The sequence below is a fragment of the Canis lupus genome, chromosome 21 (assembly GCF_003254725.2).
Source record: "Canis lupus dingo isolate Sandy chromosome 21, ASM325472v2, whole genome shotgun sequence".
NCBI lineage: Eukaryota > Metazoa > Chordata > Mammalia > Carnivora > Canidae > Canis > Canis lupus.
In genome coordinates, this window is record NC_064263.1 from 37952177 (window position 1) to 37974610 (window position 22434).

General features: G+C 36.1%; 1 protein-coding gene across 1 annotated transcript in view; it reads left to right on the forward strand.

Annotated features, from left to right (window-relative positions):
• PDE3B (phosphodiesterase 3B) overlaps positions 1 to 22434 on the forward strand; it is a 167512-nt gene that overhangs the window by 74120 nt on the left and 70958 nt on the right. The window contains exon 2 of the mRNA XM_025459572.2: positions 22305 to 22355. Within this exon, the coding sequence (XP_025315357.2) occupies positions 22305 to 22355 (51 nt within the window). The remainder of the gene's footprint in view (positions 1 to 22304; positions 22356 to 22434) is intronic.

Genomic DNA, 22434 nt, shown 5'->3' on the forward strand with positions numbered 1-22434 from the left:
TTAGAAGGTAAAAAGTTTCATTTTCTCTTTCTTGGGATTATATTATCTTCTGAGATAAGCCTACTTTTTTAGTTTGTTCTTTGAGCTAGCCAAAAAAAAAAAAAAAAAAAAAAGACTTCCTTTTGTTTTCCCTTGCATTTTGCAAGCAATAGCTATTTTTGAGGTTTGGCTTTTTTTAATCCACTGGTCAACTTTAATTTCTTTTCCTATTCGTCTGAAGGCTCCTCCGTCTGTGGAGTTTGATGCTATGGAATCATGGCTATATTTATTGTGAAATTTTTGACATGTTTTCTCAAATGTAAGGAGATAAATGACTGTGTCCAGACTTTCTGTATGACCATCATAAACACTGAGCTGGCGTGGTCCTGTTGGCATCCCCTCCTTGGTTCCAGCTAGCCCTGGACCTTTCCATAAGTATTTCTGTCTTCCTGCAGTATGGAGGCTTCTGTCATTTTTTCTTTCCTACCCCATCCTCTTCTTTTGCCTCATCCCTTCTTTCCCTCTTACTCTGAAAGCTATCTAGAAAGGTCTGTCCTAGTATGAACTGTGGACTTTCACAATCTGAACTATCATCATTGCTCTCATTTACTCACTGCCTTAGGACCCTTATTCAGTCATTATAGCTAATCTATTAGATAAACTCTTTGTGGCTCAATATTTGGAATCATGGTGTTTGGAAGTGGAAACATAACTTATTTGTGTTTTGTCAGTAACCTAGGATCTCTGTCCCCACCTCCTTTATTTTTTTCTTATCCGTGAGGCATTGGATCACAGGAAATATCAACTAGCGATTAACATAAAGGAAAAGTAGTTTAGTTATTTGGAAGGAGAAATATGAAAATTTCTACTCCGGTTATTTTAAAATGAACATGTCTATATAGTTTTATCAATATATGTTTTGAAATTTTATTTTATGACTAGTTAAAGGAAAAGTTAAAGGGAGGAGAAAGGAAAGCACTGAGTAGCACAGAAGAAAGTGTTTAAGGAAAAGAGAAGACAAGGGGAAATTAAGAGAGTATGTTATGGGGTCATATTAAGTATAACAAAGTGAGTTCTGCATTTCTTAGGGTAAACTGGAATAGAAGAGTGGGGGAGAGAGGCCAGTGTAGGTACTAGCTCTAATCACTGTCATCTGAGAGAAAGATGTGATTGATTTGGGGGATTTTAAACAAGCCACTATGGAGAGGGGGGTGGAGGGATGGAGGGAGGGACAGAGGCAATGGGAATGAGTGTGTCCATGTGTCCATCCTGGTCATAGGCAATCTCAAATAACAGTTTTCAACAAATGTTTGTTAATTATGGTAAAGTAGTATAGATGTAATGATTTTTTTGTAGATGCAGTGAACTTGGTATATATCCCAAGTGGGAATGGTTACTAATACCAGCACAGCAGTGAAACTTATTTCTTGGAAAAGAGCTATTACAGTGATTTGTCTGTTGTTCACTTGCCTTTCCCTCATAGATGTGGAATGAAATGTATGCTGCATGACTTTGAGTATTGTAAAAGCTTTCTTTATTTTAAAATCCAAGTAGTGAAATAAATGCCAAACCAGCCTAATCTCAGAATATTCGGTAGTTTGTGCTAGGATACATATTTGGAGGAAACTTTTCCAAAGTCTGCAAAAATTTCGTGTTAAGAAGGTGACATTCCAATAAACATTTCAGCAGGTCATAGTTTTCTCAGGCTCGCTTTGATAACTGACTTTTATTTTCTCATTTATTTATTCAGATGCGTTTATTTGAGTGCCTTCCGTGAATAATGTATTTCGTTAGTCACCGAAGATAAATAAGGCAGGAACCTTGTCATCAAAGAGCCTAGGATTTATAAGATGGAAATGTAAACAGAAAATGAATTCTATTTTATTTTTTTAAAAGATCGAATTTTAATGTCAAAATGCAATTGAATATTCTCAGGAGTTTTTCAGTGAAATCTCTTTTGTAAAAACATTTGATATTCTGATAATCCTTGGGTCATCAGTTAAACCGTAGGTGTCTAAAGTTGACATGTTATTCTCAGAAGCCAATTCCGATTTCCTTAGGCTAAAGATTATGTTTGCCTAAGAACCCAGTAACTGATTTCCTTAAATAAATGTTAAGCTGGGACGCCTGGGTGCCTCAGCGGTTGAACATCTGCCTTTGGCCCAGGGCATGATCCTGGGGTCCTGGGATCGAGTCCTGCATCAGGCTCCCTGCATGGAGCCTGCTTCTCCCTCTGCCTGTGTCTCTGCCTTTCTCTCTCTCTGTTTCTCATGAATAAATAAAGTCTTTAAAAAATAAATAAAATAAAATAAATGTTAAGCTAAGCACCCATCCCCATATCATCAGTATTTTCTACAGACAAAATTGATATTTTCATGCCTCTATACTTAAATGATAGAGGTAAGATAATTTAATTGAAAAGAGAATGAAAAACTTAAAAAGCTTTTCCATCTTAGGGGATTAGAGAGGAGCAGGAACTCCCCATCTGGTCACAGCTATCATATTGTTTTCAAACTATTTTTAGCATAATAAAAAATAAGTTTATTAATATGGAAATCATCTAAAATTTAAAACTCCCTCATATTCATTATTGTTTCCTTAAATAATGAATAATATTTTCTGCATTGTTCATTCAACTCAAGTGTTCAAATATTTTAGTAAGTAAAATGCACATAAAGCCCTAAAATTGTTACTTTTCTGGGAAAGCTTAAGCAGGCACCAGAGAATTTTACACTTGATCTTAGCCAAAAGGCCAAGAAACGATGGGCACCAAAGAATTTTTTATTTTATTTTATTTTATTTTATTATTTTATTTTTAAAAGATTTTAGTTATTTATTCATGAGAGATACACAGAGAGAGAGAGGCAGAGACACAGGCAGAGGGAGAAGCAGGCTCCATGCAGGGAGCCTGACATGGGACTTGATCCCAGGACCCCAGGATCACACCCTAGGCTGCAGGCGGTGCTAAACCGCTGTGCCACCGGGGCTGCCCAGCACCAAAGAATTTTAAATCTTCATTTGATGTTAGATGAATAAATAGTGTCTTGCTTTGGAAGTTAGAAAACAAGAATTGTTATAAAAATAGTTTATTTCACACCAACAGAGTCTCATTTTATAAAAATAAATATGTAAATAAATATAAAATTAAAATATATTTTTAATTTTGAAGAAAATAGAATGATTATGGAAGCCTGTGTTTAGGGAACTTCCTGCGTAGATTGTGTTAAATTACATACAACTTTTTTTTTTCTTTTTTTCACAGTAGTTCTAACAAAGACCTAGGCAAAGTAATATGGGTTGTGAGAATGGACTTGGTTCAGTAGATAGGCAAAGACGTTAGACAGCATTTTTGGCATAGAGGGATGATAGTTCACTTTTCATAAATTAGTTGTTCCTTTCTGATTTGCGTGGATATTTATGGAAATTTAATTTTATTTTTTCCCTTGATAATTAGATAATTTAATTTGATAATATAATTTTACTGGCTAGTTTCTTTTTTTTTTTTTTTTAAGATTTTATTTATTTATTCATGAGAGAGACAGAGAGAGAGGCAGAGACACAGGCAGAGGGAGAAGCAGGCTCCATGCGGGGAACCCGACATGGGACTAGATCCCGAGTCTCCAGGATCACGCCCTGAGCTGATGGCGGTGCTAAGCCCCTGAGCCACCCGGGCTGCCCTGGCTAGTTTCTTTAACACTTTAGTCTTACTGCTCATTATTCCTCAAAATTTTGTAAACATTTAAGTCAAGAGAACTCATTATTAACATCAAACAATAGTAGTAAATAATGTTAACATTTATTGAGGTCAATTTTTACAGTAATATGTAGGCCTTCATTTGATGTAAATAACCGGAGTGTGAGTGTTATTACTGTTTTATAGATGATATTACTTAAAAGAACTCTGCAGTAAGTCCTTTGGAAAAATGAACTGTATCTTGGAAAGTGAGCAGCCATACTTCCAGTTTATCTACTTTATACATATGGATTTTTATATATGACAACATTCCTCTTAAACGTGTGATTTATAAATCTCCTCATTCTTAATTATTATTTTTATTAATATTTTTATAATGTCAGTCTCTTTAGACTTCAACTTTCTAGGCATCTTTGACTATGCACCCTTGGCCTCCCTTTTTTAAAATTTATTTTATTTTTTTTATTGGAGTTCGATTTGCCAACATATAACACCCAGTGCTCATCCCGTCAAGTGCCCCCCCTCAGTGCCCGTCACCTCTGGCCTCCCTTTTGCTCTTGCAAATCCGGATGTAGCTCAATCTTGGAAAGACAATCACTGTAATATATCCACTATTGTCTATTGTATATTTTGAGCTCAGAGTTGAGATTGAAATTTTTCTGAATGAGAGGACCACCCTCAACCATTGTTAAACACTGAATGACTTTGGAAATTAGCTTATGCTGTGTGCAAACTTGATAATGTTTCTTAATGGATTCAACCTAGAATTACAAGGAATAACAATACTTAAATGCCAAATTTATGCTGCAGTAAAAATAATTTTGGTGAGAATGAATGTTATTTGAATCACAAATAATGTCAAGCTGTTTTATGTACTTTACATGGCAAAAGTTAAAACAAGAAGTGGGGTCTACATTTCCACACAGATTTGCAGCAGATATATTTCTAAGATCAAAGTACAGTTTGAGCAGTGGTTTTTGGAACTGAGTACAAGTAAAGGATTTTTTATATTTCAGAATCCATTTAACTGCCCAGTGAAGGAACTTTTCAAGTAACCTTCCACTGGATCAATGTAATGACAAGCTGAAATGCACATACCAGAAGAATCTGATTTTGTGAATACTTTTCAAATATTGAATATACTCAGTTAAAATCATATGCTTGACAGGACTGGTGTCTAATATTTGGTAGTATTTATATCAATGAAAAGACATTTTCTTTTTTTATGTATATTTTTTTATTGGAGTTCGATTTGCCAACATATAGTATAACACCCTGTGCTCATCCCGTCAAGTGCCCCCTCCAGTGCCCGTCACCCAGTCACCCCAACCCCCCACCCACCTCCTCTTCTACCACCCCTTGTTCGTTTCCCAGAGTTAGGAGTCTCCCTTTCTTTCTTTCTTTCTTTCTTTCTTTCTTTCTTTCTTTCTTTCTTTCTTCTTTCTTTCTTTCTTCTTTCTTTCTTTTTTTAGATTTATTTATTTATTTATGACAGACAGAGAGAGAGAGAGAGAGGCAGAGACACAGGAGGAGGGAGAAGCAGGCTCCATGCCAGGAGCCCGACGTGGGACTCGATCCTGGGACTCCAGGATCGCGCCCTGGGCCAAAGGCAGGCGCTAAGCCTGAACCACCCAGGGATCCCCGGAGTCTCTGTTTCTTAATGGATTCACCTTCTATGATTTTTCCCACTCATTTTCTCTCCTTTCCCTTTAATCCCTATCACACAGAATTTTTTACATTCTCCGTATGAGTGAAACCATATAATGATTGTCCTTCTCCGATTGACTTACTTCACTCAGCATAATACCCTCCAGTTCCATCCATGTCGAAGCAAATGGTGGGTATTTGTCGTTTCTAATGGCTGAGGAATATTCCATTGTATACATAGACCACATCTTTATCCATTCATCTTTCGATGGACACCGAGGCTCCTTCCACAGTTTGGCTATTGTGGCCATTGCTGCTATATCTTCTCTATCCATTCATCTGAAAAGACATTTTCAAGGGTGATATATATAAAATCATATTATAGATGAGCATTAGTAGATGAACATTGATTTTGATGATAGACAATACCAAGTTTGAGTCCCAGTGAAATGAAATGCTCTCCTCCCAAAATAATTCCATTCTTTTCATCGGCAGACTGGCATTATAAAAGTTTATACTATTATATTTTGCATTTTGTCAATAAAAACTATACGTTTTTCTCTTGTTATAGAAATACTTTTATAGTACTTTTTTTGTTTCCTGGCCACACAGCCTAAAATATTTACTGTCTGGCCCTTTACATAAGAAGTTTGCCAATATGGAGCTAAACAATGATTATTTTGTTTTTAAGTGATACCATGCTTATCCAAACACAAAAGAAAGAAATCTTTATTGGTGGGATTTCAACTATTAGCAGAGAAAAAATAATTCTACATCATTCTTGGAACAAATTTTAGATGACCATTTAATCCAGTTTAATCCTTATTTTGCAATTAAGAATCCAAGATTTAGGGCAGCCCCGGGTGCGCAGCGGTTAAGTCCGCCTGGAGCCCAGGGCGTGTTCCTGGAGACCCTGGATGAGTCCCAAGTCGGACTCTCTGCATGGTGCCTGCTTCTGTCTGTCTCTCTCTCTCTCTCTCTCTGCGTCTCTATGAATAAATAAATAAAATCTTAAGAAAAAAAAAAGAATCCAAGATTTAGTGGGAGCTAGTACTGGTAGAATTGAAGGTAGAACTGAAATATTCTTATTTTCTGTCCAGTGTCCTTTTTTTTTTTTTTTTTTTAGAGAAAGGGGGTGGAGCACAAGCAGGAGAGGTGGGGGGAGGAGAGAGAGAGGGGGAGAGAGAGAGAGAATGAATCCCAAGTAGACCTTGTGCTGAGCACAGAGCCCGATGTGGGCTCTGACTGTGAGATCATGATCTGAACCAAAACCAAGAGTCAGACATGCTCAATGGACTGAGCCACTGAGGCATTCCTATCCAGTGTCTTTTTAGTATACTTTATTTATATGTAAGTGTTTATGTTGGTTCTAAGGATGACAATAAAGAAGTATGAGAAACAGTCTAAATCATTGAGGAACCTTATAATCTAGTTGAGTGTATCAATCTGGTTCCCAGCAAGAAACAAATGGCACACTAAAGTGGAGTGAGGATCGTTTAACAAAGACAATTTATAAAGGTGTGAGGGAGTTAAAGGAACAACCCTACCACCACCCAACACCTAAAGAGACAAGGGGTAGCTGTAAGAGCTACAGGAGAGGGTTCCCAACAGAAGCTGTAGCTTTCCGTGGAGGGGAGGAATCCAGCCACTGCCAGCCTGTGGTGTGTAGGAAGGAGTGCCTCCTTTTCCTCCCACCCTTTCATCTCTGCTGGTGTCTCCTGGAGTCTTCTATGAAAAACCAGATGACAACCTTTTGAGTCAGTCTAAGAAGGTCAAGCCTCCCATGGAAAACTGCCATTTGGAGAGTGAATCTGAAGGGACAAATGGAGAATGTCCAGCCCAAGGAGCAAGATAATTTATACAATACATGGTAACATGTATTAAGTGTGAGCAATCCAGACATCATGTATTTTAGACAATGGCATAACCACACCTAAAGTATTCTATGAGCATTTTTTTGAGCATTTTTGTAATGCTTTACATTTTATAAAGTACATTCTTATTTTTATCTTCACGATAAATAGTGCATTCATTTCTATACTGACATTTGGAACAAAAGTAGTGCAGTCCTTGGTATTCTAAGTTGTAGGACACTCTGACTGCATTAAGTTGTTCAACTCTCTAATAGAAGAAGATGTTATAAGTGGTTAAGAACTCAACTTTAGCAGAAGACCAAGTAATAAAAGCTAGGAAGGCAAGTCATATTTTATGAGTATTTATCATTTGAAAATTCATCATTTTCATATTTTTATAAACTGTTCTGATGTGAAGATTCTAGTATAATATTGAGATTAAAATTCTGGATTTTGTTACGAAAGCCACAGTTTGAATTCTGGCTCTGTCAGTAACCTGCCATGTAAACTTGGACAAGTTACTTTGTGTCTCTTGGCCATAGTTAACTGCCAAAAAGAGAACAACAGGTCTTAAGCTACATAATGGCAATAGAGTATGCTCTCAATAAAGTTTAGCTAATAGTAGTAGTATCGATAATTTCCATGATCAGGATTTCAGATTTACAAAATGTGACGAGTGATATTTATAGGTTAATTAATTTTACAAGTATTTATTAAGCAACTTTTGTTAGATATTGGAGTCACAGTTGAGAACAAATCAGACCAATGTCCTCCTAGAGACTGAAGGTCCGTATTTTGCTTCTGATTTGTATTAATAATTGGTGAATTAGTAAGCAGTGCTGATGCTGACATACCTGTTGCCAACCTAATGGTTTATTTAGCTATCCTCATTAACCATCAGCATACCAAAAAGGCTAGGTTAGTTTGTTTTTTAATGGCCTTGTTGTCAAGAATTAGCACAATTTGTCACTGTGCTAGCCTCACTAATCTTGGCAAAACACTAGGTTGGTGTGGTTTTTTCCCCCTCATCAATGAGCAGCTGTCAATTTAGGGGAAAAAAAGACTATTAAGTTAAAAATAGAGGTATTTAAAAAAATTCTTATATATTGATCATTGACAGGTCTTAATATAACTAAGTGGTTTCCTTTTTTTTTTTTTTTAAAGATTTTATTTATTTATTCATGACAGAGAAAGGCAGAGACCTAGGCAGAGGGAGAAGGAGGCTCCCACAAGGAGCCAGATGTGGGACTTGATCCCAGGACCCCGGCATCATGACCTGAGCCGAAGGCATATGCTCAACCAACTGAGCCACTCAGGTGCCCCTGTCTAGTTTCCTTTTTTATGCCAGGGGGAGCTACTGTTGTACTGTTGATGACTATTACTTGTGCAGCACTATCAGAAACTTTAATGTTTGGGAGAATAAATTTATTCCACACTGGACAGTCAGCAGTTGCCCTCAGTTTATATAGGATCTCTAAAAATTACGTGAGGCTTGATTTTGATCTGTCAGTTTCTTTAGCTGATCATCTCACATTATAATAAAAATTCATGTGAAGTAATTCTCAGATTTTTAAATTTTATCCATGGAAAATTAGTGTTTGATGGTCTACAACATGGTGATGTTTTCCTTAAAATGTATTATCTCTAGTTAAAATTTATTTTAAAAAGTCATTTTGCTCATGCAAAGCATAAAGCTTTTAGTACACTTTATTTCACAATTTTAGGATATACTATGACAATCCTTGGGGATCTGATTTTTTTTTTAATAGACCAGAGGTTCTATTTTCATTTTCAAATCAAGTCACTATGGGGCTAGTATCTCTGTTTGCTTAATTTTAAGCTCTGTTACCATGACAAAACTTATTTACTCAACTAATGCCTACCAGTGTCAAACAGATTCTGCTGGCAACCTGAATAATTTGTATCTGACCAATAAAATCACAAATAAAAATGGTAAATTTTCATTTTAAATGCAAAAAAGAATAATTTTGTTACTATACATTGATTTTAAATTTTTTTCTTGGTTAATTACAATCTATGCCTTTATGACAACTTTCTTTAATGTCTTTATCTCCTAAATTTAACATTCAGTTGCATAATAAAGGCAGAAAAAGGCCTAGTAAATGTATCTCTGTTACAGTGATTAACAATGATAGTAATAATTATTTAAAATTTTATCCATGTGAAGTTGTTTTGTTTCACACAAGTGACAAGCAAATATTCTTAATCATACCTATGCTGCTTTCCAAAATAGTCATTATTGTATAGAATATCTTTTGTGTTTTGGAGATGTAGCCATTTACCAGAATCTGTTTCTGGTCTTATATCTTAACCATACTGGCAATGTGCTTCTTCATATTGAATAATCTATTTCTGATTATTAATTTCTAAATTAGCTTACAGCTGCTGCTTCCAAAAAGCTTTATTGTTTAAAGAATACTTTCACTGTGGCCTTTAAGTACCTCTTCTGTTTGAAGAGGTCAGATATATCAACTGAGTTTAAGAAATAGGAAGTAAAGAATAAAACCAAGGAAAATAAGGTTTAAGTCAGATGCAGAAAGTGGTAAGCAGATTGCATTTCCAGGTCTATCTACCCACTCCACCCCCGCAGTTGGTTTGGGGAGATAATCAGATGTGATCATAGTTGGACAGTTAAGTTGGTAGAATTATAAAAGGTAATCAGAGAGAGATGTTTGTATTTTCTTTGCAGAAGGCTTGTCTCACTTAAAACCAAACCGTTCCTTTAAAAAAAATTCAGATGTCTGCCTACAGGTAGATTTTTTTAATTGAATGAGGTTAGGCGCAGAAGTAAGAAAGAGAAGGAAAATAACTTAATTACTCTGGTCCTTGTTTCCTCTGTCTGTAAAATGAGAAGAGTGGAATTGTTGACTTCCAAATTCCTTTCAGCTAAAATATATTCTCAATATTTATAATAGGATAGTAACATGATACAAATGGCTTTGAAGATTGATTTTATTGTATAAAGTGGATGTAATTGTAAGAGAGGAAAATTGATTGGAGGCTGGTTTAAGTGATCCAGGCTTGATGTAATAAAAATGTAAAAATATGGTGATGACAGAAAATCAGAAATATCTAGATTGAATTAGATTGGTATAAGGAAGAAGAAAGAGGAATTTTTAAAATGAGTCATTCAACAAATTATTTAATCTAAGTTTCATTATACATTAAAAAAAAAAAAAAAAAACCCTGATCTCACAGGTTGAATATGAAGGTTGAATGTAATAATGTACGTAAAGCTCCCAACAGAATGCCTAACATAGTGAACATACATGTTTTCACTCGCTTTTGTTGCATATGGTTTGCCAGACCATATGGTTTGCATATGGTGCCTCTCCTTTTTTAAGTAGGCTTTACTTTGTTTCAGCTGCAATGAGACAGAAATTTGACAACACTAAAAGATTGAGACGGACCGTTTGTTCTCTTTCAAATGCATGACTCAAACAGTATTTAGATATTACCTACAGGGCTTCCCACTCTCTGTCCAAAGATGGATTGGACAAAACCCATGTTTGAAAATGGGAAACTTCGATAGTCAGAATGGTCCTGGGCCCATAGCTGGCATTGATCATTCTAATGGTCAAAGACAGTGTAGGATGGGTAGACTGCAGAGAGGATATCAAAGCCTAGAGTTGAGCCCTTGAAGGGAAATTCTAGCTTTTTCCTTGAAGAGTCTTTATTTCAGTCCCCTTCAGTATTCCTCTTGAGGCAGAGATCACAAATTGGTGATGAAGTATACTTGTAATCTCTGCCCATGGTAAAATACCCACATAGCACTCTCCATTGTATTATTTGGGAATATAAAGATTATGTGTCTCTGTAAACACATTAGATGAGACCCAGATACAAAAGAGCCAGAGAGCAGATTCCGAAACAAAGGGACTTCCAGCAGAGATTTTGCATGTTATTTTTAAATTTTTCCTCTCTCTTTCTCTCTCTTTCTACTATTTCAACAGTACTGCTTGTGTCTTGGTTGGCTCACCATTCTTAAGTTTAAACTATAATTTATCTGCCCCCAAATAAATTTTAAAGGGCAATCAGAGGCGAAATACATGTTGTATTTGCTTTGTTAGTCAGAGGTTGTGCTTGTCTGTAGGACCAGCTAGCTCCTTTCTTTTACTCGAATGTCTGTGATTTGTGGATCTTTTAGTTGTGTGAGCTGTATAGAGCTGATTGTGAGGAAAAAAGCAACCCAGACTCCTCTGTTTGAGCCATATGTAGATGGAAGCAGTGGAGTATAGTGTCTGAGCCTGGGCTTGGGCATTGGTCTACCTGTTACTGTATGTAGAGATGAGGGTGTCTTTAGGTTTGGTTGTAAGATCACCATCTTAGGTGGATCCCACATCGACCTGGAAGGACCTCATGATCTCCTGGTTTTCTTTCCAGACCCAGAATCAAGTTTGTAGCAAATTTTTGTTTTCGAAGTGAGGAGCCATTTTCTTTTTCTCTTTTGGTCTTGTTTATCAACCACACTTAGAATTCTAGAATATTTATTAGGATATTCCTCATGCAATCCTGAATTCTTCAAGTGTTTTAGTAAGGTTTTAAAAAATATTTGCTATTATTAATTTGATCCTCTTACTAGCTTAAATTTTACTAAACATCATATTGCAACGTAAAAGGAAGATATTTTATTCATTCATGGTAGGGGGAAAATAGAAATTATTTTTTTTAAGATTTTTTAATTTATTCATTCATGACAGACACACAGAGAGGCAGAGACACAGGCAGAGGGAGAAGGAGGCTCCATGCAGGGAACCCAACATGGGACTCGATCCCGGGTCTCCAGGATCAGGCCCTGGGCCCAAGGCGGCGCTAAACCGCTGAGCCACGCAGGCTGCCCTCTTTTTTTCTTTTTTAAGATTTATTTATTTATTCATGAGAGACACAGACTGAGAGGGAGAAGCAGAGAAATAGGCAGAGGTAGAAGCAGGCTCCTTGCAGGGAGCCTGATGTGGGACTCGATCCCAGAACTCTGGGATCACACCCTGAGCCAAAGGCAGATGCCCAACCGCTGAGCCACTCAGGCGTTCTGAAATTATTTTCTTTAAAGGTTTACAATTCCAATTTTTTACAGTTAGTTTCGACATATTACCCCCAGAACAATATGTCCTTTGGTGAGAATGTAGAGTCTGTGTCAGGGATGGAGATAAAATTTTGTTCAGTCATAGGTTAGAGAAAGCAGTTGAGGCATGCACCAAGATAGATATTGAGAAAGACATAGGAGATCTGGAAGAGGAACAGGTAGATAAAACTTTGAAAATTTCTAGAGAGAATAAGAGATTTAAGAACACTGGTAAGATAGAAGATATTACATTAGCACGCTAATTAGGCCATGGTATGTGGAACTGTTTTGTAACTTTTAAATAATAATGAAAAATTGTAAGGTTTCAAAAAAGGTGTTTTACTCTATTTCAGAACATCAAACGGTAAAAACAAAATAGTCTTAAAACAAAAATTTTGAGTGTTTACTAGTTTATCAGTAGGACAGAGATTTCAGAAATTGGTACTTTCACAGGTTAAAGCTCTATGTATTTCAGTGTATGACTTTCGTACTTTCGTATTTTGTATTTTGCTCACTCAACCTAATGTTTATTCCTGTCCCTTTAAATATCTTTATCTCAGATTTTGTATTCTTGACAGAAAACAGAACAAAACTTGTATTTCGGGTCCTACTTAAAATCTGAATTATCAGTCCAGCTTCAGAAAATCATACCTTATAATACAGTATTATGTAATTTATTTCCTTTTGCTTTTTCCAAGAAAAAGATAAGGGGAATGAAGTTTATTGGGACTTGCCCGGCATGTTCAGGGACCAGTAAATAAACCAACGTAGCTAGATCAGTGTCCTCTTAAGAGAGAATTATAGGAGTGGATTTGGAAACAACAGGCAAACGTCACTCCTTTGAGGAGTTTTGCTCTAAAAGGGAGCAGAGAAATGGGACAGTGGCCGGGTGTAAGTGTGATCCCAAGAAGATATGTGAAGGTGAGATGTGAGAAATTGCAGCATGTTTATAATCTAATGGGACTGATTTTGTAGAGAGAGAAAATGATGTTGTAGGAGAGAGGCAGAGAGTAGCTTTGAATATCTTCAAGTAGGCAGACGGATCTAGTATGTTTATGGAATTGACTCAGAAAGTCCGTCTATAGTAACTGCATGAAATGCAGAAAAGATGGGATCAGATTTTAGAGAGTGATTGGATTAGAAAAAAAGTCTTGGTAGATACTTTTCATTTGGGGAATGAAAGCTCTCATAAAAAAGCATGAATACTTCTCCTTTTACATAGTAGGAGGGGAATAAAATTGGAGGGAGATAAAATTTGAGTTCAGATTCTTGAGTTCAGCTCTGTGATTTACTAGCTATTTATTTATTAATTTACTTAGTTACAACATCCCTGTACTATTTAGGGGTGCAGAAATAGAATTCATTTCAAGGTGGTTCTAAAACTTTTTTTTTTTTTATTTTTATTTATTTATGATAGTCACACAGAGAGAGAGAGAGAGAGGCGGAGACATAGGCAGAGGGAGAAGCAGGCTCCATGCACCAGGAGCCCGATATGGGATTCGATCCCGGGTCTCCAGGATCGCGCCCTGGGCCCAAGGCAGGAGCTAAACCGCTGCGCCACCCAGGGATCCCTCAAGGTGGTTCTAATAAAAAGATTTTCGTGAAGAATCTACTTTGAGAAAATGAGCAGGGCTAAGAGAATGGACAAGAGATGGTTAGAGACTAGCTAGCATGAAAAGCTGCTACTTCACCTGGGGCTGTGGGAAAATAGAGGTGGAATTCGTGTTTTCAGAGTCACAGCTTCAGCTGTGAAGGGAAGGCCGTCTGGTAAGTGTTGGAGTCACGGGGTTGGTGGGGGACACACACAGCTATTACCAGGGACAATGGTGCGTACGTAGGCAGCAGAAAGAAATGACCTTGGTTTCTCTTTCCTCTCAGATTCTCGTTTCCTGTTGGTGGGTCCCAACCTAAACAGAAACCAGCTGCATGGGAGCTGAGGTGATGCAGAAAGAGGCACCAACCTCCCGAGGACGGAGGGCAGGGCAAAGAAGGAAACAGGGAGGCAGATACAGAATTATTAGTATAGTCACCAAGCCTCAGCTTCTCCCTGTAGAAAATGGGGTGACCTGCAAAGTTGTGATTTTACATGGCTGCCAAGTATCTGTCACACCGCTGACACCTGATTGTATTTAGTAAATGATAATAAAATGATAGTGGGTGGCTTCATGGTTAAGAATCCTTAAAGCATTGGAGTGAGAGCCAAATTTAGTTTCTGTCTCTGCCATTTACTCGTCATGTGACTTTGGCAGATTACTTCACCTTACTTAGCCTCTGTTGTGTCATCTATAAAATGGGAGGAGAAGCTTACCACCGAGAATTCTAGCAAAGATTAAAGGAGACAGTATGTATTAAGTGTCTAACATAGTGCTGGTACATAGCATATGGTCTAAGTTACCATGATCATATTGTTTGATTAGTAGGGGCAATATCCAAGTAATATTAGTCTTCCTACCACCTTCCCTATACACACACACACACACACACACTTTTTTTCCTGCTTCTCAGCTCTTCTGTCTGCGGCCCTGCTTTGTCATATAGGGGTGCAGGGTGCAATCTTTGCACTGTAGACTATTAGAAAGTCCAGTTTTAGCTTAATGCTTCGGCTGTCCATTTATGTTTCTGGCTTATGTTCAATAAATACAATCACAGAGTTTAATGGTTTCTTTATTGGGCCTAAGTTGGAAGGCACAGAAATAGAAAAAGTTGGAAATACTGAAATTCAATCTGTTTCATTAGCATAGATTTATACACAAAGCTCAAGTAAAATGTCATTAAGAAATATGAGAATAAAGGGTATTATTAACAGTTAAGTCACAGCTATACCATGATAAATATTTTTAAAATTTCACATAAGTACAACAGTTCTGTAAGTTTAACTTGAAGGCACATACATGTTTTTCTTTTCAGCTACATAGGGAACAATGAAATAAAACCTCATTGACGTAATTGAACCTGATAACATCTCCTGGTTGCACTGCTGATGCTTCACTGTGGTATTGGTGGTTTTGTAGAGCTCTGTAAAGCATGTTGGACTTATAAACATATTCAAACAGAAACTTTTATCAGGATTTAACTTTTTAACCACAAAGTTGAATTTATATGAAGATGTAGTCTTGGGTTCACTTTATCAAATCAACTAAAAAAAAAATTCTTCTAGTAGTATATACCTCATACGTTACTTAGAATGCTGTTTGTAAAATTAGTTTTGAACAGATAACCACAGGGTGTGAAGATATATAATAACTTTTATAGTACATTTGAGCTTAGAAGGAAACATAAATATTGGTAGCTCCTAAAACAGCAATTAAAATTTCATACTTTCATTAAACAATGTCTTTTAATATAGTAGAACCATATTCTGAAAACATACCATACCAACTACAGACTCTTTTTTTTTTACTGTGATTCAAGATTTAGCTAATTTAAATTATTTATTTTTATATTTAAATTATTTACAGAATCTACTTTGGTATTGGTACTAAAGTTTAGATGCCTAAAATTTGCAGACTTGGGAAATATATATATAATCACATACACTGTTTACTTGCAAGTAAGATTTTAAAACAGCTATATATTATTACATGGGAGGAATGAATGTTTCTGCCACCTTTTCTTAAACTTTTAATATCCATGTATCATACACTATATATTCAGTATGTGTGGTAGGCACCTGCCAATTTTAGATAAATGTATAAAAATGATTCATTATAATTTTTAAAAACTAAAAAAAATTACTATATTTTTATATCCATGGACATTGTTTGCAGTATTAAGGGTATCTCTATTGTAGCTCACTGGTAAGTAACTAGGGTGTGTGTTTCATTCTGTATCCATTCATAGGTTCATTCTGTATCCAACCAAATTCTTTCTTTTCTCTATTTCTCTTTAATTAGAAAAATCCAAGCAAAATCATAATTGGGTGATGGAAGCCAGCAAGTGTTTTTGGCTGCTGGTTCTGAATACTCAAATTCAACATGGACCCTGCAATTATAAAGAGATTTCTCACCAAAGATTATTTTCAGAGCTGTGTCAGTTGCTAAGTTAATGGGCATTATCTACTTTAAAAGCTTAAGAGATAGGGGTGCCTGACGGCTTGGTTGGTTAAGCACCGGACTCTTGATTTTGACTGGGGTCATGATCTTAGGGTCGTGGGATCGAGCCCTGCATCACCCTCCACACTCAGTAAGAATTCTGCTGGGATTCCCTTTCTGTCCCTCCTCCCCCCCACACACACACAAACTCCAAATAAATCTTTAAAAGCTTGAGAAATAGAAGTTCTGTGCATTTTATTGAAGAAAATGCTTCTATTGAATTTGCTATTTATTTTTATATTATATATTTGTTTTTTAAGAGTTTTGCATTTGCTCCATTTTCCACAGTACAGTGAAAAGATGTATATTCCGTGGCCAAAAATTGAGTGCAGTTATATTTATGCTATTTCTTTAATGCTGAATTATGACCAGTATATGTGTTTCAAACTACCAGCTGTTTTCTGTGAATAGAGTAGCGTATAAACTTGCAGTTAGGAGACATTCTCATTGTTTAGCAAGACTTCTCCTTGCTGCACTGAAAACTGATTCTCTTAGAACTTACTCTAACATTGGCTTCTCAGTTTCTGTTAGAGTTCTGAAATAATCATTAAATAGGGGAGAAAATAGCTTTTTGTAGCATGGGTTTTCAGTGATAGACACATAAAAACCTGTCTACCACTCTTCCTCCTAAGTATTGTACATAACAAGAGTTGATTCAGGCTTAATACATGAATGCATTTATCCAGCAGTAAAGTGAAATATCTGCTGTATGCAAATATGGTAGTAATTACTCTTCTACATCACATGCCTTTTCAATTCTGTGATGTCCCAAGGTGTCATATGGTAAGTATTTGTTGGAAATTATTTGATCTGTTCTCTCTTCCGGCATAATGCTTATCATCTGTGTGGCTGGATTTACAAAGCTCTCGGCAATAGTTTATCTTTTTTTTATATGCGTTTGGAGTGAGAAGTACAGAATCTGGAAGGTGCCTCTATAGATTTTGTCTCTTCTGTTTTAAAAACAAAAATCTTCAGATTCATATAAGAAAGCGTTATGTACTTTGTTCTAGAAAAATTCTGTTGGTTTACCAAAAAGATTTTTATGTTTCATTTGAATATGTCTTAAAAGTTTTCATGGCTTCCTATCATCATTATTCAGTTAAGTTTCAGAGTGGAAAATATGCAGAAGAATACAGGGTAAATGACTTACAAGTCTAAAAAAATTAGCTTTTAGATAGTCACTGCTGTATGTCCTACTAATATTTTCATTTCTGTGGCTTTGTGTGGTATTTGCATTAGATTTATATTTCTTTGCATTAAAGTCTTGTTCTTAATCTAGGCCTGACATTTACTCTGAGTTATTTATGTTTCTATTTTTATCAACACTTCAAGCTTTAGGAAATCAGCTTTGAGCCATTTCTTTTTTTGATTGGAGATATAGTGCAACACAATGAAAAGAATGCAAATTTAATAGATGTGAACAGTAATATCCCAACGACATGAAAATATTTTAGTTGACTCGTAAAGAATAACACAGGCCTTAGGGCACCTACCTAACTTTTTTTTTCCTACCTACCTAGCTTTTAAGAATATAATTGTTATTAAGATGAAGATGATGAGATTTCTGAATTAATCTTGTGTCTCACAATTTTGGAATATATATAAACTACATAGATTCCTTTTCCCTCTAAATATTCCAGGGCATTGATGAATGACTAGTGATTCGCAGATCATAATCTGATAAATAATGGCTAATCCTCCATTACTGTTTCCTAGTTTAAATTTTATCTAATATTATAGAGACATTGAACAATATTTTCCTTAAGGATTTTGTTACTTTGAATATCTCTCTCAATCTGTCTTGTATTATTAGTTCTCCTACTGTCCTGGATCATTCTTATCAGGTATAGACAAGCTCTAGAACCTAGAGTTTTTGTTAACCATGTTAACAATAAAATAAAGTATTAGCCCCACATTCTTTCCCAACTATTGTCCCATTTCATTCTTGACATTTACAGCACAATTTCTTAAGCGTTTTCACCAGTCACTGTCTTCTTTACCTTTCTAAATTCTTAATTAAAGCTTAATAAATACTTGTAAAGTATGCATAAAGTACAGACAAAGGATAACAAATGCCATCTATACTTTCCATTACCATTAATTTTGAACATTACCAATAACTTTGAAGTTCCCTGTATGCCACTCCCAGATCCATTTTTTTTTCTCTTTTCCCTTGGAAACAATCCCCATCCTGAATTTCTTTATAGTTTCCCATATGTTTATATTCCTAAAAAGTATATTTCAGTATATTTTACATGTATGAAATTCTGCTGTAGGTATCCTGTGACTTTTCTCATTCAATCTTATGTTTCTGGGATTTATTTATATGGTATGTAGCTGTACTTCATTTATTTTCACCATTGTATTCCATAATATGAATATACTCAAATTTCCCCATTTTGTTTTGGATAGACATTTGGGTTATATCTAGTTTTCTTGCTACCCCGAACAGTGCAGTTATGTGCACTTAGTTCGACTATATAGCAAATTCAAGTTTTGGAAAGGTTTTTCTCCTAATTTGTTGGTTGTGAATTGATGCTTTTATAAAATACACTAGAAATATTTCAGCAACCTGTTTCTAAACATGTACTCTTAATTTCTTTATCTTACTTGGAGCACACTTCGAATAGCATTGCTTTTAGATATACCTAGCTGCAGAATTCCTGGATCATATGTCTTCTACTACCTATGCAAAAATTTTGTTTTCTCAAAATCACTAATATGCTTGTTGTTCAGATTAAATGGAAGACAGTCTTCTAGCAGTTTGTGACTTTCACTGTGCCTCTTCTCAGCCCCTAACATGCAGGGGATCTCAGACAAAGACCTCCAAGGGCTGTTAGAATAGGGTGTACATTAGCTCTCCTGTTACAGCAGCAGCTTCTGAGTCGGCATCCTCGACAGTTTCCCTCAGAATATAAGCTAATGTTGCTTTGATAAGCAAGAAACCAGACTCCTTTATAGCATTTTTTTCTCAACCTTAATTTCATTATCATTCCCCTAAGGAGCTGTTTTAGACATTTTTTTTTCTCTAATTGTCCCTCCCCTTCAATGAAATTTCAATACTGTAGATTGACGGTCTGTCTATTTATGTTATGTGGCATTTGGAGGGCTACAACCATTTTATTATTTTTAAGATTTTTTTTTTGGTGTGTGTGTGTGTGTGTCTCCTAAGAACCAATTTTTACCTGCTGGGGAGTGATAGGGCTACCATTAAGGATGCATGATATGAATACAGATATGGTTCTGGCATTAGAGTACAAGCATTTAAAAAGATATATTTATTTAATTGTCATGTAGGTGAATGAAGTGGGGAACAAGGAAGACTCAATGTTAAGAAACTGTCCTAATGAAAATGTGCTTGATTTAGCAAAAGATCAGCTTCTACTTAGATTCATGATTTGGGAAAGTAAGGAATCGGCATTTGTCACTGTTTGATTTTGGCAAACTTTGTAGGAGAAACGTAGAAGTATGTTTTGGAGGACAGTACAGTTAGGAAAGTTTGTAGATTTAGAATGCAAATTAGTGAATTGATGCCTATCTCCTAGGTAATTTTTGGTGACACATCATGTGGCTCTGACTTCACGCCTGTCTATTCTGTGCTTCTATTGGTGTACTTAAGAAAAACTCAGATTTGCAGATGATGAGAGGAATGGTGGAGAGTTGACATCCTCAATCTCAAAAGAAAAATTTGACAGGCTAAATTAAGGACAGAAGTAAAGTATTGCAGTTGAGTCTAAAATACCAATTGTGGGGATGCCTGGGTGGCTCAGTGGTGGAGCATCTGCCTTTGGCTCAGGTCATGATCCCGGGGTCCTGGGATAGACCTTGTTGGGCTCCCTGCTCAGCACGGAGTCTGCTTCTTCTCCCTCTCCCTCTGCCCCTCCTCCTGCTTGTGTTTGTGTGCACGTGTATGTGCTTGCTGGTAAGCATGAGCTCTTTCTCTGTCTCTCTCAAATAAATAAACGCTTTAAAAAAATACCAAGTGTGTAAGAATAACATGGACAAAGTGGAGCATAGCAATGCCAAGTATAAAAGAAACAAGGGGATTTAGGTCAAGTTACTCTTTTTAAAAAATATTTATTTATTTATTTTAGAGAAGTAGACAGAATGGGACAGGGAGAAGCAGAGGGAGAGGGACAAGCAGACCCGGGTTGAGCGTGGAGTCTGTTCGCGGTGCTCAATCCCAGAGCCCTACCATCATGACCAGAGCCAAATCAAGAGTTGGCTGCTTTTAACCCACTGAGCCACCCAGACACCCCAAGTTACATTACTCTTAATGTGAGTGTTCTGAGAGAGTAATTAACATCTTAAACCTCATTAATTAATGTGTCTAGAATCTAGAATGTGTTCTGGTCAAATCACAACCTGAAATAATTATGTCAGGATTACACTTAGGGCCATATAAAATACTGCATAAATTTAATGAGTCTACTAATATTCATGAAGTACTTTGCATATAGTTACATACAACAGCTCTTCTGTGGGTACTGAAGTTTTTTTGTTGTTGTTGTTGTTGTTTTTTTGTACTGAAGTTTTAGATGTGGTTATAGTATTGTATGTCTGGATTTTCTTTGGGAAGAAATAGATTTCTTTCACTGGCAAGAAATGACCCTCTGCAAGGATGTTGAGAAGGATATGGTGATAATGACAACTGATAATTTTTTGAGTGATTAGGGTTGGGTATATTACCTAAAATAGGGGTCAACGAGCTATATAGCCTACTGACCAAATTCAGCCAGCATCCTGTTTTTGTATGGCTCTCCAGCTAAGAATGTTTTTGCATTTTAAAGCATTGTAAAACAAACAAAATAAGATTATGTCACAGTGACCTTAGGTGGCTTGCAAAGCCTAAAATATTTACTATCTGTCCCTCTACAGAAAAAAAAAAACAACAATATGCCAACTCCTGATAAAATATTAGGCCGGTGATAGAGTGGATAACACTTTAAGATCTTTTGCATCCAGGAGACAGACGACAAAGGATGAAAAACAGCAGAGTTCACCATATGGGTGCGCCTGGCTGGCTTGGTCAGTAGAGCACGTGACTCCTAATTTTGGGGTTGTGAGTTGGAGCCCCTGTTGGGGGTAGAATTTACTTGAAAAAAAATATTCAGCATATAGAAATCAGGTGGTTATATTACAAATTAACTAGGTTTAAATTCGAGCCTAAGGTTCAAAGCTATATAGAAAATTGCCATTATAATCAATTTATTTTGGCAAATGGAGACCAATTAAGTAAACTTAAGAGAAATTTAGGATTAATTATAGGTAGTAGTTATAGCTTGCTAAATTAAAGCTAATGTTTTCTTCTAGAGCATGGTGACTATGAGAAGGGGAAGCAGCCAGAAAGCTTTCTGGGAAGAAAACAGAGAGGAAAATACTAGTCTGGGACTAAGAAGTTATCATTGGTAGCCTATAAAGAAGACAAATAGGAAAACCATCCTAATTATCTGCATATCAAAAGGGTTGAATGTTGCTTTTTAAAATCCATTACTTTATACTTAATCTAACCCAAAGGACAGGCTTTTTAAACTGCTTTTGACAGAAGTGCCTTATTAGTAAGGAAATAGCACCACCCATTGACACTGCTTTAGAATGTTGAGTGATGATCCTTTGAAGATGATGAGGGGAGGGAGAGTGTCTGATGATTTGTAATTTTTCTTGTATTTTTGGTAACTGGGTGTTATTCTGATTTGTATTTTCCTTATTGTGGTAATGGGTATTTTGAAGGTTAATATAGCTTATTAGAGTGACCTTATTCTATTTTTTTGATTTCTCAATCAGAGTGCATAATTTATGGAATATTCTGTCTAGAGATAATTTTTATTCTCACTTTCCCAATTACTCTCCCAAACTGTAAGCTAGGTATAATTGAAGATGTTCCATTTTGTCTTACATATATTTGTTTATTTCTGGTTTGTAACGAAGTGGTTTTTTGTCTTTTTCTTTTTCCCCAGATGATTCTTTGGGATTGGGACTTAAAGCAATGGTATAAACCTCATTATCAGGTAAATATAAGTAAATATTACTAATAATATCTGTAATGAAACTTTTTAATTGAAGTATAGTTGACACATAATGTTTCTG